General features: G+C 42.3%; 1 protein-coding gene and 1 pseudogene across 8 annotated transcripts in view; one reads left to right on the plus strand and one right to left on the minus strand.

The window, feature by feature from the left end:
- Window positions 1-14,193, minus strand: part of KRBOX4 (KRAB box domain containing 4) — a 31,480-nt gene extending 17,287 nt beyond the window's left edge. For all 8 annotated transcript variants that reach the window (XR_012092035.1, XM_007991479.3, XM_007991486.3 and 5 more), the window contains exons 1-3: window positions 14,066-14,193; window positions 13,109-13,219; window positions 10,948-10,992 (exon numbers count right to left, since the gene is read on the minus strand). Coding sequence is in view for 7 of the 8 variants with exons in the window: in XM_007991479.3 (XP_007989670.3) it covers window positions 10,948-10,962 (15 nt within the window). In the remaining variant the exon portion in view is untranslated. The remainder of the gene's footprint in view (window positions 1-10,947; window positions 10,993-13,108; window positions 13,220-14,065) is intronic.
- Window positions 3,745-7,499, plus strand: LOC103231866 (vezatin-like; annotated as a pseudogene).
- Window positions 14,194-15,497: the final 1,304 nt, after the last annotated feature.

Here is a 15,497-nt window from a genome sequence, read left to right on the forward strand (position 1 = left end):
GGACTGGGTGGGTTCAGACAGCTTCCACACAGCTGAACACTTGGTGGTGCCCGGATGGTAGTGAGTACAGAGAGGGCATGAAAGGTCCGTGGACCTTCCCACATCCCTTGCCCTATGCATCTCTTCCATCTGGCGGTTCATCTGTATCCTCTGTAATATCCCCCCACTTTTTTTTTTTTTGAGATGGAGTTTCGCTCTTGTTGCCCAGGCTGGAGTGCAATGACGCGATCTTGGCTCACTGCAACCTCTGCCTCCTGGGTTCAAGTGATTCTCCTGCCTCAGCCTCCTGAGTAGCTGGGATTACAGGCATGTGCCACCACACCCGGCTAATTTTGTATTTGTAGTAGAGATGGGGTTTCTCCATGTTGGTCAGGCTGGTCTCAAACTCCCGACCTCAGGTGATCAGCCCGCCTTGGCCTCCCAAAGTGCTGGGATTACAGGCATGAGCCACCGCGCTTGGCCTGTAATATCCTTTATAACAAATAGGGGAAACTCAGGGAAACTGAAACTCACTCTAGCAAATTAATCAATCTTCAGGAGGGGTTCATGGGAACCCCCAATTTGTGGCCCATCAGTCAGATGTATAGGTGACACCCTACTTGTGACTGACATCTCAAGCTGGGGCAGTCTTGTGGGACTAAGCTCTCAACCTGTGGGAGCTGACGCTAACTCCAGGTAGACGGTGTCAGAATGGAATTGACTTAAGAGCACACCCAGCTGGTGTCCAGAGAGAACGGCTTGGTATGTGGGGGAACAGCCTGGGGCCTGGGATTACATCTGGTGTCGGAAGTGTTGTGTCAAGTGAGAGTAGACAGTAGGAAAAACTTGGGTTTCCTTCCTTCCTTATCTCTCAGACCCAGTAAAACAGCCGTCATTCCATTGTCAGGCTTCCAGTAACACAGAGCTAAACATGACAATGATAATGACAGTTAATAACCATTAACAGATCCTAGAAGTACAGTGTCAGAGGTTACTTCATAATAAAAGTATCTTAAATCTCTGCAGAAAAGATGTCATTAGAAAAATCTGGCTAGGCATTTATGGAGGGAAGAAACTCCATAAAAGTAAATTACTCATCTCACTCTGAGCCCCCGAGTAAATTACAGATGGATTAGAGATTTAAATGTATACAAGATAACCATAAAAGTGATAGAGAAGTTAAAAGTTTTGATAGTTTTGTGGTGGCTGATAGCCTTTCTAAGCAATCCCCAATTCAGAAAATACATAGCTACAGAGTGATAAACTTGACTACCTAGACATTAGAAATTTCTTTCTTTTCTTTTCTTTTTCTTTTTTTTTTTTTTTGACAGAGTCTCGCTCTGTTGTCTGTTGCCAAGGCTGGAGTGCTGTGGCACTATCTTGGCTCACTGTAACCTCTGCCCCCCAGGTTCAAGCAATTCTCCTGCTTCAGCCTCCCGAGTAGCTGGGATTACAGACATGCACCACCATGCCCAGCTACTTTTTTGTATGTTTAGTAGAGACAGGGTTTCACCATGTTGGCCCGGCTGGTCTCGAACTCCTGACCTCAGGTGATCCACCCGCCTTGGCCTCCCAAAATGCTGGGATTACAGATGTGAGTCACCTTGCCTGGCTGCTCCTACTATGCTTTTCTGGACTTTGATTTTTTTCACTTAGACAAAAGTATCCCAGACATTCTTACATATCAGTCAATTTTTATCATGACAGTTCCAGAGTACAGATGTGGCAATTTAACTACTCTCTAGTCCTCCTCGTCCACGTGAAGTTTGTTTACCAACCAGGGGTCATTTTTATCATAAGCAATGCCACCTGGTAGTATAGCTGTCATTCTACCATTATTGGATTCTCAGGAACATGGGACGCTTAGGGCTTTCTCCTTCTACTTTTTGCTGGTATGAATAGAACTGCCTTGGAAATCTTTGTGGACATATAAATATTTCACTAGGATGGAGTCCTATCAATGCAACTGCTGATTAAAATAAGAAAAAGATCTTTAATAAGTACAGCCAAATTACCTGTCACCCAGCCAGTACTCTCACCAACAGTGGCTCTTACCTATCTGTTCAAAGTTTACCACTCTTACAGATAAATGACAGCATATATGTGAGTTTTAGTGAGGATTATAATCTTTTTGTATGTTTCTAGGCCACTAATATTTCTGTTGCTATGAGTCTTCATTCTGTTGGGTTGTCTTGTCTTATTGATATATTAAAGCTCTAGGGTAAAATTCTAGAAAGGGCATTACTGTGTTAAGGGTATTTGCAATGTAAATGTTGATATATATAAATCAACTGTTCCACCACAAAATGCCATATACAGTTTATAACTTCTTTGGTGTTTTTTCTACATACTTGACTGTACTAACTGTTATCAACCTTTTTAATGTTTAAGAATATGAAGTACGATACATGGTATACTATTCTACATACAATTCATAATCTTTCAGCTATATATTAGGTGTGATCTTCAATGATTTGTTAGAATTTTAGTGTATAAAAGAAGGTAGCTCATTGTTATGTATACTTCAAATATTTTTCTCACTTTGATATGGATGTTGATAATTTTTAAGATTTTCATTGTGCTTAGACATTTCTAATGTCAGGGCCAGGTGCGGTGGCTCATGCCTGTAATCCCAGCATTTTGAAAGGCCAAGGCAGGTGGATCACTTGAGGTCAGGAGTTCGACACCAGACTGGTCAACATGGTGAAACGTTGTCTTTACTAAAAATACAAAAATTAGCTGGGCATGGTGGCATATGCCTGTAATCCCAGCTACTCAGGAGGCTGAGCAGGAGAATCGCTTGCACCTGGGAGGTGGAGGTTGCGGTGAGCCGATTGTGCCACTGCACTCCAGCCTGGGCGACAGAGCGAGACTCCATCTCAAAAAAACAAACAAAAAACAAAAACCCCAAAACAGAAAAGCATAGTAGGAGCATATTTTCATTAAAAACAACCTATACAAAATGTTGTGGTTTTGTATATATATAAAACAAAAAAAATTCTGAAAGGCAAACAGTAGAAGGGCTGAAACTGGGTTCATTTGTTGGAACGCAACAGAAAAGGAGGAATGAAAATCAGCCCTGTTTTCCTGGCTTAAAAACTGGGGACAGTAAACATCTTTGCAAATGGCATCACACTTTTTTCTCAGAAATTGCTTGCCTTATCTTTTTGTCTATATGTCCACCACATTTTGTGTCTTCTTTCATCCTTTTTCATTTTCTATATATGAATCCTTTGCATATCATATGCATTGCATATATTTTCTCTCAGCTTCAAATATGTCTTTTGACTCTATGGGTTTTAACATTTTAATACAGTTTAATCTGACAATCTTTCTCATTATGGTTTCTAGGTTTCCCATCTTCATTACAAATGTTTCTTCTGATTTCCCATCGTGCTGAAGTGGGTGGCATGGCAGAGAAGGATAACACCGGAGTTTGACAAGGAGGTAGCATTTGGAATTCTCTGCTTTATCAGTACTTACAGGATCTGGGACACACAGACTTTGAAATATGTTGTCACCAAAAATGGAAAAATGCACCACAGAGGGACAACAAAAGCTTCCTACAAGAGTCCTACCAAAATACCTGGGATACAGTAATCACTCAATGAACATAAACTCCACTTACTGGCATGCTCAGGGAATGGGTTATTAAGCAACGCATTCTGCTAAAAGTGGCTAAAACCACCAAAAGTTGGTTTTTTTCTCAGCGCAGTAAGAAAGATGACTTACTTCACAAGTTGGATGCTGGATTCCGACTCATTACATACCATCCTGTAACAGGAAGTCCTGTTTCAAGAGGATGTGGAGCTCACTGAGCTACTTGATTCCAGTATCCTGTCTCCAGGGCAACCTCAACAACAGGAAAGTGGATACCTTGCAACACTTTGCTCCCTGGCAACCCCTAATATTTGGGATGTCTCAATGCTATTTGCCTTCATTAGTTTGCTCATTATGCTTCCCATTTGGCGGATTGTATCTTCCTGGCTGGTATGGGGAGTGATTCTATTTGTGTATTTGGTCATAAGAGCTTTGAGAGTATGGAGGACAGCTGAACTACAAGTGACCTGAAAAAAATACAATGTTCATTTGGAAGATATGGCAGCAAATAGCTGAGCTATTACTAACCTTGTAAGAAAAGCTTTATGTCTCATTCAACAAACTGAAGTGATTTCCAGAGGATTTATACTTTTGCTTGACAGGGTCAGTGCTTTATCCCATTTAATAAATGGAATAATTTATTAAATGATTAATAATTATTAAATTTATAATAAATCATATAATTCATAAATATTTATAAATTATATAATTTAATAATACATTGAATTATTATTGAATGATTAATAATAAATGATTATTCATCCCATTTAATAAAGCTGAACAGCATCCCACTCAGTACCTCATCGGTCTCTGGAAAGCTGTCTTCAGAATTTCCAAGCGGCAAGGCTATCTATCCTATGGATGCTAAAAAACTACCCTCTGAACTCTGAAAGTGACAATGTAACCAGCTATATCTGTGTCGTGCCTTTTAAGGAGCTAGGCCTTGGACTTAGTGAAGAGTAGATTTCAGAAGAGGAAGCACTTAACTTTACAGATGACTTCAGCCTGCCTACATTGAAGGTTTTGTTCCAACTCTGGGTGGCAGAGTTCAGAATTCTTCAGACGGTTAGCCTTATTACTTTCTATAGCCAGTTCATCTCCTGGGCCTTTACTTAACTTCAGCACTTTTGCCTCATCATATCTTATCTGATTTGACTCAAGGTCTACCTCATGCTTACTATGCCTGTTTAAAAGAGCTTAAGTGCAACTCTGAATTCTATCAGTACTTTGAAACTCAGCACCAGTCAGTACCAGTGTTTATCCAAAACTCAACAGAAGTCAAAAGAACTGAATAACGTTCACACAGCAGTGTGCAACTTGCAGCTCCATGTGAAAGCATTACTGAATAAGGTAATAATTCTCAAAGATACATTTGAAAAGCTTATTTGTATGAAAGAAACACAAGAACAGTGTCAGAGGCTTATCAAATCCTAGAACAGAAATTAAAGTTGATTCAGTCCCATGGTTAAACAAGCAACAATTGCTGGGAAGAGGCCATTTCTCAGGTGGACAAACTGCTATGAAGAAATACAGATTAAAAAAAGGCAAGCCTCAGGTAGTATGTGAAAACCCACACTGTACAGTGTTACCTTTGATGCAGCCTACTCTACACACTGCAGACAAAGATCCACTCCCTGAGAAGGATGGACTTAAAGCTTATGTAGGTGATATAGATATTGACAGTGATTGCAGAAAGGATGATTTTTATTACTTGTCTCAAGAAGACAAAGAAAGACAGAAGCATGAGCATGAAGAATCCAAGAGGGTGCTCCAAGAATTAAAATCTGTGCTGGGATTTAAAGCTTCAGAGGCAGAAAGGCAGAAGTGGTTGTAACCTCTACTTAGTAATCATGCTGTGTTGAAATCCTTGTCTCCTGTAAGCCCAGTGGAACCCACAAGTAATTCAGAACCATCAGTGAATTCAGATACAGAAAAAGTCAGTAAAAATGATACTGAAAAGGAAAACAGTAAACACTCCACAAGTGACAATGAAATAAGTAGGACTGAGTATTTATGTGAACTCTCTAGAGCAGGGGTGTCCAATCTTTTGGCTTCCCTGGGCCATACTGGAAGAACTGTCTTGGGCCACACATAAAATACACTAACACTAATGACAGCTGATAAGCTTAAAGAAAAAAAAACTGCAACAAAATCTCATAGTTTTTTTTTTGTTGTTTGTTTGTTTTCTGTTTTTGTTTTTTTGAGACAGAGTCTCGCTCTATCGCCCAGGCTGGAGTACAGTGGCATGATCTCGGCTCATTGCAACCTCTGCCTCCCAGATTCAAGCAATTCGCCTGCCTCAGCCTCCTGAGTAGCTGGTATTACAGGCACATACCACCACGCCTCGCTAAGTTTTGTATTTTTAGTAGAGACAGGGTTTCGCCATGTTGGTCAGGCTGGTCTCAAACTCCTGAACTTGTGATCCGCCCTCCTCGGCCTCCCAAAGTGCTGGGATTACAGGCATGAGCCACCGCACCCAGCCAAAAATCTTATAACGTTTTAAGAAAGTTTACGAATTGTGTTGGGCTGCATTCAAAGCTGGGCTGCATGTGGCCTGGGGCCATGGGTTGGACAAGCTTGCTCTAGAGGGTAAAAATAAAGACAATTCTGCAAATGAAGTCTTCCTCCAAGGAGCAGAAGAGAGAATGCATTACCAATGTGAAGGCAAAGATGAATCTCAAGCAGATGGAGGCATTCTGGCCACTACCCCTCCATCTCCCAGGGAGTCCTTACAGACTTCCATTAAGCAGAGGCTGGCATGGCTACAGCTGTCACTGGATTTTACCTTCACTGATGGCCTTGCTGTAGAAGTGGCTGCTAGATCTCTCTCCTTTACCATCATGCAGGAAGAGAATTTTGGTGATGAAGAGGAAGAACAAATGAGGTAGAAGAAAAGTAAGAACCAAGATTCACATGAAGTGATTTTAGGTTGTTTCTTTTGTGAAAGTGTTTAGCTTCAAGACTGGAGAGGGAATATGAGTGTACATCTACTATATATAAAGTTAAGATGTAAATTTATAGGAATAACCCTGGTTTGAGTAACTGATCTGAAATTAGTAGTTCCCTGTAAATAGCAGATCTTTCAGAAAAAAAAAAAGAGAAAAGTAAGCGCTCTATGAAATAAACTGTGGTTTTATTTGTGGTATAACTGATCAATCTTGGAAATAAGTATTTTTAATAAGAAATGAATGATCATTTCTTGCCAGAATTTGCTACCATAAGGTGATATGGATAATTCTGTTACAAGAACATTAACATTTAGTATGACTCTTTTTTACTGTATTATTGCAGTTAATAACTACAGCTATTATATTAATAACAAGTTGTTTATATTTTATTTTTGTTTATACTAGTCTTAAAACAAAGATCCAGGTTCTAAATAAAAAAAAAATTAATTCATACAATTGATACATGCTGGGGCTTGGAACTAAGTAGTAGTTTCAAAAGTACTTGGGTTATGACATTTCTTATGTTTCCTTATTTATGTGTGTACTTAGTAGTGAATTTTAAGATGTCCCAATGATCATTAAAAGAAAAACATTGTACCATTAAAAAAAAGTTTCTTGCACTAAGCAAGGTTATGCCAATATCCTCTTACATTTTCACTTAATTTTTCAAATATATATTTAGGTATTTGATCAATCTGGAATTCACTTTTACATGATGTAAAAGAGTTTAACTTTCTGGGCAAAGGATATGAACAGACACTTCTCAAAAGAAGACATTCATACAGCCAACAGACACATGAAAAAATGCTCATCATCACTCACCATCAGAGAAATGCAAATCAAAACCACAATGAGATACCATCTCACACCAGTTAGAATGGCAATCATTAAAAAATCAGGAAACAACAGGTGCTGGAGAGGATGTGGAGAAATAGGAACACTTTTACACTGTTGGTGGGAGTGTAAACTAGTTCAACCATTGTGGAAAACAGTGTGGCGATTCCTCAAGGATCTAGAACTAGAAATACCATTTGACCCAGCCATCCCATTACTGGGGATATACCCAAAGGATTATAAGTCATGCTGCTATAAAGACACATGCACACATATGTTTATTGCGGCACTATTCACAATAGCAAAGACTTGGAACAAACCCAAATGTCCATCAGTGACAGACTGGATTAAGAAAATGTGGCACATATACACCATGGAATACTATGCAGCCATAAAAAAGGATGAGTTCATATCCTTTGTAGGGACATGGATGCAGCTGGAAACCATCATTCTCAGCAAACTATCACAAGAACAGAAAACCAAACACCGCATGTTCTCACTCGTAGGTGGGAACTGAACAATGAGATCACTTGGACACAGGAAGGGGATCATCACACACCGGGTCCTATTGTGGGGAGGGGGCAGGGAGGGATAGCATTAGGAGATATACCTAATGTAAATGATGAGTTAATGGGTGCAGCACACCAACATGGCACATGTATACATATGTAACAAACCTGCACGTTGTGGACATGTACCCTAGAACTTAAAGTATAATTTAAAAAAAAAAAAAGAAGAGTTTAACTTTCTTTCCATCCAGACGGAGACTCAACAGTGCCACCATCATTCAGTCACCATTTTTTCCACATAACTGAAATGCCATTTTTATAATCTCAACTCACAGAATCCTATATAAGCAATACAAGAACTCTAGAAGCCACAAAAGATTGTAAAATGAGACATTAAAAACATGTTGTGTCCACTCCCCAAGAGTTATAAGACAAATCAAAGCAAATAATAAACGATGAAAAATATTGACAACATATATGACAGAGATCTCATTTGCTTAAGTTAACCCAAGGAGCTAACATCCAGCAATCAAAGTAATTCCACACCCAAGAGAAAAGGGGGCAAATGACTAGAATAAATATTTGAAAGAAAAAAGTACAAATGGTGGTTAAAAATGAAAAAAGACACTCAAATCAAGAAAAGCGAATTAAAATGCACTACTCTTTTGTCCCTCACAATGGCAAAAATCATAGCAGATAATACACTGTGATTTCCCATTTATAGGAAAAAGCATTATAATGTTGCCAGCAATGCAAATCAGTACATTCTATTTGGAAGGCAATTGACAGTTCTGAATCAAAATTCAAGATGCATAAACTTTGACCTAGAAACTGCATATCTAGAAAGTTATCCTACAAATGTTCTCACATGCACACAATGGGAATCTACTATACATTGCTATGTTGTTTATGGTAGCAAAAGACTAGGAATATCCTAAATATCTATTATTAGGAGAAAGGTAATAGTGGTATTACCATCAAATGAAGTATCAGGCAGCCATTTTTGTAAATGGGGTAGGCCACTGGTTTTAAACACTGGATAATTTTATTCCTCAGGGAATACTTGACAATGACAAGAGATATTTTGGTTGCCAACACTGGAGGAGGGAGCGCTACTGGCATCTAGTAGAGAGTCCAGGGATGCTGCTACATATACAATGCACAGGAAGGCAACCCACGACAAATAATGACCTCAACCAAAATGTCAATAGTGCCACACTGAGAAACCCTGGTGTAGAGTTAACACAAATGAAAAGATCATTAAAAAAAAAAAAAAGGACCAGAAAGACCAGGATGTACTGTAACTTGTTAAAGAGAGAAAGAGAAAGAGAGAGAGAGCGCACATGCAGGAGAGAACAAGTGATTGTGCGTAAGCAGAGAAAGAGATTCATGAGTTCAACACCAGCCTGGGCAACATGGCAAAACTCCATCTCTACAAAAAATACAAAAATTGGCTGGGCATGGTGGCATGTGTCTGTAGTCCCAGCTACTTGGGAGGCTGAGGTGGGAGGATTGTTGAGTCTGGGAGGCGGAGGTTGCAGTGAGCTGAAATTGCACCACTGCACTTCAGCCTGGGGTATGGAGCCAGACCCTGCTCAAAAAACAAAAACCACAAAAAACTTTTTGTTGTTGAACAAAGGTTTTGTTTGAACTTTTTTACCACGTGCATCCATTGCTTTTGAAATACCCAATGCAATCTGTTAATGTTCTATTCAGAATATTTTTCATATTTTGACATTTATATTCTTAAGGGAAACTGGTCTATGATTTTCTTTTTTGTAGTACCTTCCTCAAATTTCAGGTTAAGTGGCTTCACAAAATGAACCGGGTGACTTTTCATCTTTAATAGCCTGGAAAATTGGAACACAGAAATTATCTGGTCTTTACATTTAGTGAAAGGAGTAATTATGAAGGATTTCGGAGGGCAAATTTAAGTCTCAGTACCTTTTAGTCAAAACCCAACTACCAGGTATAACCTCCATAAACACTGGTACTACAGAGCAAGCAGATACAGAGAAAGTTGTTCATGAGGCACTGTTTACAATAATAAAAAGAAATTAAAAACTTAAATATCCATAAATAAAGTCACACGATATTAATACATCCATACTATGAAATAGAAATTGAAACAATCTTTATATATCGACAAGGAACACCACCCAGAAAGTAATCAGGTGCAAAAGGCAAGATGGGTATGGGAGTATGATGCCATTTGTGTAAAAGCATAAAAACAACACATATGCATATGTTTTTAGTTCCTTAAATTGATATAAATGCATCTACCCCACCATTTAACCCAACCGTTAACAATGGGCTTCTCTGACGAGGAACATGGTACTGGGGGGAGAAAGATAGAATCCTTTGGGCTACTAGTTTTTTCTATGCACATCAAAACATTATGCACAAAGTTATTATCATAAATATGAATGATGAAAAGACCAAGTGATCTAGAAATGAAGAAAGAGGAAAAAGCAAGATGAACCTATGTATTTAAACAACCTTCTGTGAGAAGGAAATGAAGAGAAGATGAGGTACGGTTCTCAGAAGAACAAGTAGAGAGCACGGTTGCTCACGCCTGTAATCTCAGCACTTTGGAGGCCGAGGTGGGGGAATCACTTGAGGTCAGGAGTTCAAAACCAGCCTGGCCAACATGGTGAAACCCTGTCTCTACTAAAAATACAAAAATTAGCCAGGCGTGGTGGTGGGCACCTGTAATCCCAGCTACTCGGAAGGCTGAGGCAGGAGAATCACTTGAACCCAGAAGGTGGAGGTTGTAGCAAGCTGAGATTGTGCCACTGCACTTCAGCCTGGGTGATAGAGTGAGCCTCTGTCTCAAAAAAAAAAAAAAAAAAAAAAAAAAAGAAAGAAAAAAAAGAACAAGAAGTACAGAGAGGAATGTTTTTGTCTTTCCTCTCTCCTGGTGAGGGGAAGGATTAGAGAAACCAGAGGCTGAGAACAAGTTGAATAGAAAACAGCCAGAGAAGTGGGGATAATTGGTATTTTCAAGTCTACTATATACATTCCAAACCCTGCCTCAATTTCACTGGAAACAAAGTATGGGTAAATTAGGAACTCACCTGGGACATGGCCATCCTGTTCTGCTCTGGACAAAGGATGGAGATCTATAAAGGCAAAATTAGGAGAGTACACTCGGTAGGCACAGCCATTAGACCACCATTACCATCCTGATAATAATTACCCTTGTACCCTGGGGAGAATGATCTAAAAACATGATCTGGTAGCTCCAGCTGTTTCCATGAAACTCTACTAAGATCATGTAGGTTTCGCAAATGAAATTTTGTTTCCCTTACTGGACAGATGTATGACTTGTGTCTAAAGATATCTACTTTAGAAACCAGTTACAATTAACATCTCCTTAATCTTAAGAGTTCTATTCCTAGACATTTGTCATAATGAAACAATTCTAAATGTGGAAAAGCTGAAAGAATGTTAACTGTAGTCATTTCTACCATTAAAATATTAATATGTGGAAGCAGCCGGGTGCAGAGGCTCATGCTTATAATCCCAGCACTCTGGGAGGCCGATGTGGGCGGATCACTGGAGCCCAGGAGTTCGAGACCAGCCTGGGCAACATGGCGAAACCACATCTCTACAAAAATTAGCCAGACATGGTAGCACATACCTGTCGTCCCTGCTACTCTGAAGGCTGGGTGGGAGGATCACTTGAGCCCAGGAAGTGGAGGTTGCAGTGAACCAAGATGGCACCATTGCACTCCAGCCTGGGCGACAGAGGGAATCTCTGTCTAAACAAAAAACAAATAAACAAACAAAAAAATTGGAAGCAACTAAATGTCCAGCAAAGAGGACACAGTTAAAAAATATGACACATGCCAAAGCAGGTATACTGAACAGGCTTTCAAAATGCTATGGAATTTGTTTTTGGTTCCTAATGTGTTTAAAAGCAGCTTCCAAGAAAGCAAGCGCAGTGTGATCTCATTTCTGATAATCAATATGCACATATATGACGTCTCAGAGGATTTATTAAAATGCTGATGTTGGTTACTATTGAGTGGTGATTTCAATTTTCTTCTTTTATTTGCATTTTCTCAATTTTTGATAAAGAATATCACTAGTAAAACAAAAATTAAAAATTATTAAAAATTACTTCTTATCAAACAGAGTCCTAGAGGTGAAAAGACCCTCTGCAAGTGTGTATGAGTAGGATCTCTTGATGTGGTTTGGAGGAAGGACTCAGGGCTCAGAGGGCTGCAGGGGAGGAGAGGTGTGGGGCTGGGTGGGTAACAGCCCAGCACTGTCAGTTCTGTGAGGGGTTGAAAACCACTGTGCCTGCTCCCCTGCATCTGCCTCTTTAACTGGCCACCTACCCTGTCCCCACCCCACCACTTCCTCCTTTCCCACAATTTGCATTTTGATTACCAGGCTCCTCCTTCTTTGGCAGTTTTTCAAAAGAAAGTTCCAGCAAGGAGCTTCTGTGCAGAGCAACCATTGCATACTGCAGCAATCACTGCGACAGTATCAAGGTAACAGGGTTCAGCTTGGTGTAGCTTAGCAGGTCATGTCCCCCAGCCCACTTTCATTAAACATTGAAATAAGGCAGCAGAGCTGGATGACAGCGTACCTAGAGACTACTCTGAAATTCTATAAACTAAAAACATATTTTCTGCACTTTGGTCACGATGAAGGGACACTCGCATTTCCCCTGGAAGCAGGTGCCTGGTTGATGATGTGGGGCTCACCCAAATTCAGAAAAAGCCAATGGCAAGAGAAGGAAGTGCATGGGTGCACAAATAGGTGTGCTAGGAGAGGCCAATCCTCTGTGGCTGGCTGTGATCCTTTCCAGCCTCATCCCGCCTTTGCAGCCACTACAGGAGGGCACCTGCCCCATGGAAGGCACCCATGCCTCCATTCACCTGTGACTTTCACCTGCCCCTCCTCCAGTAGGAATCAAACTGCACTGTCACATGGTCCTCGATGGCACCTGGAAGTTGAGCCAGTTTGCTCTGTCTCAGCAGAAGTGAGGGACAAAGGTCACTACGGGTCCAGCTCTTCTAGGACCTGCTGTCCTGTGAGCCTCCTTTCTCTGCCTTGAGGATCTGGGTCTGGACTCTGGGCTGAGGCTTCTCCTCCAACTCGCCTCAGCTCAGCGTACCTCTCTTATGTCCAAGGCGGCAGGACCAAGGGATTCAGAGACAAACACACCCCAGCTGGGGCCATCACTATAGCACCAGATCTCTGCCTGTGACCCAGGGAACTCACCTCCTCCTGGGGCCTCAGCCTAAGTCTTCTGAGACTAAGTGAGGAAGCCGGGGCACAGATAAACTGGAGTCTGAAGTCGGTGAGCAGTGGTCTCAGGTCTGCACTCTGACCCTTGAAACACAATGACCACAGGAGATTCAATTAGCAACACCTATGCTCCCTTCCATGCAGTGAAGTTGAGTAAAATCCAAAGGTTTTTACCCAACAGAAGAGGGACAACGCCTCATTCTAGCTTTAAGAGTGAATTAACATTCATGCACAGCTCAATTATCCCCAGTGACGAAAACCCTGCCTTCCTGAGTTCGGACTTTGGAACCCACTGATTGACTGCTGTGCCACTTTTATTCACTGAAGAAATGAGTGCCTTCCATGAGCCCGTTCTCCGTGCTGGAAATACATCAGTGAACAAAATCTCAAAGTCCCAGCTCCTGCAGAGTTTCTAGTCTAGCGGGGGAAACACACAGGAAACAATAAACATGACAAACAAAGCACAGGAAATGAAAAAGGATTCCTCGGGTTTGCTACCTACGTGACTTTGGACAGGTTGCCAAGCCACACTGAGCCATTTTCTCTCTATAACATGAAAATAATCATCGTAACACCTCACAGGGCTCCTGTGAAGATTAACGTGAAACATTTGCAAGGTTGCCTGGCATTTTTAGGAGCTCAGGAAACAGGGGCCGAGTGACTCAATCAATCAGTCACTTGCTGGCCCCGAACCTCGCCCCCAGCACTCACGCCCACAGGCCTGCAGGTCTCAGGGAACCCGACCCTGGTCCTGGCTCAGAGGGTCCTGAGAGCAAGGGGTCTGTCTCAGGCGGGGAAGTGGCCTGGAGGATGGGCTTTTGAGCTAGGCTGTAGAGCCACCCTGTCACCCACAAAGGCGTCCCATGACCCCACGGTCCCGTCAACCCCCGTCCCCCATTAAAACTATCACCACCTCCGCGTCCCTCTTACTTCACCGCCAAGAGCCTGAAACCTCAGAGACCGACGACAACAGCTACTGCGAAGTAGGAACCGCCCGCCCGGATCAGCTGAGCACTTCCGCTTCCCACCGCCCCCTGCGAACGCTGGATGGGGTCGGAGTGTGTCGCAGCGCTGCGCACGCGCAGTAGCACGGGGGTGGGTGCGCCACCGCCAATGGCCAACGTGGCGGCTTCCAGGGGCCCTGTGTTTCCAATAGTGTTCGGTTTGGGGACAAAAGCCTGTGACCATTTTCCGTGGCGAGCGGTACAAAAGGCCCAGAGGATCATCCCTTGGGGCGAGAGGCGAGCGGACTTTCCAGCAGCCTAGCTCCCGCCCACAGGGAGGCCGAAGTGCCCCTTCTCCCACTTCGTCCTCCTGCATCGCGACCCTGCCAGTCGCTGCGGCATTGGGTGTTCGCGTCCCTCTGTCGCGAAAGCCATTGTTCCCGCTTTTTTCCCCTCCTGGGAATAGGAAAAAGAGTCGCGCCTCCGGCGTCAATAGCGCTCGGAGGCGCGGCCGTCTAAGGTCCAGGCGGGTCTCAGGTAACCCGACCATGGGGCTGGCTCTCAGAGAATCATGAGAGCAAGGGGTCTGGCTCAGGCGGGGAAGTGGCCTGGAGGATGGGCTTTTGAGCTGGGCTGCAGAGCCAGCAATCTCTTGAAATAAGGAAAAAAACCCTCATTCTGATTTTTCTCTACTCAGTAGAGGGGCTCCAATTCCTGAGATCCTAGACCCCTGGGAGAATCTAGATTTTACTTTTTTGAAAACGCACTGTAAATAGCAGAGAGGTGTTTTCTCTGAGATTGCCAGCCAGTGGCAACATGGTCCCCTAAAAAGGCCTGTAGTAGCCTTGAGGAAAGTTTTCTGTTTCCTGTCTGGGCCTGGGGGAAACAGACCAAGTGTGTTCTTCATCCTTCTGTGGCTGCCTGGTCACCAAGCAGGCTTCCTTGGGTCAGGTGTGGCAGGGTCTCCACCAGGTACAAAGCAGTCCCTTCTGTGCTGGAGCCAACTGGTTCCAGACACTGTTTATAGATGAAAGTGTCAAAGCTGATCATGGAATCCATCAGATATGTATTTAATTTCCATTTGAACATGGGTCTTTCTCCTTTTTCTCTTTCTCCTCTGCAGGTTAACTTGCATTCCCCAGGTAGTTTGAATGAGTCTCAGCCCAAATTTGCAAACTCAGTACAGCCATCCCCTGGGAAGTCACCCTGTCTAAGCCTCCTGTACAAGTCCTAGGAAAAGAACCTGTTTTCCCTTGGGCATGTGAGCAGTAAATTATTGCTCATTCAGAATTGCATGTGTATGTGTTGCTGATGGCCAGGTTTAGAGATACCAACCTATTTGTTTTTAGAGGAGAGGTGAACTGATAACATTCTTTTGAGACATCACTATCACTAGGCAGGAAAGGGCTAATAGTATG

This window comes from Chlorocebus sabaeus, chromosome X (assembly GCF_047675955.1).
Source record: "Chlorocebus sabaeus isolate Y175 chromosome X, mChlSab1.0.hap1, whole genome shotgun sequence".
Lineage (NCBI taxonomy): Eukaryota > Metazoa > Chordata > Mammalia > Primates > Cercopithecidae > Chlorocebus > Chlorocebus sabaeus.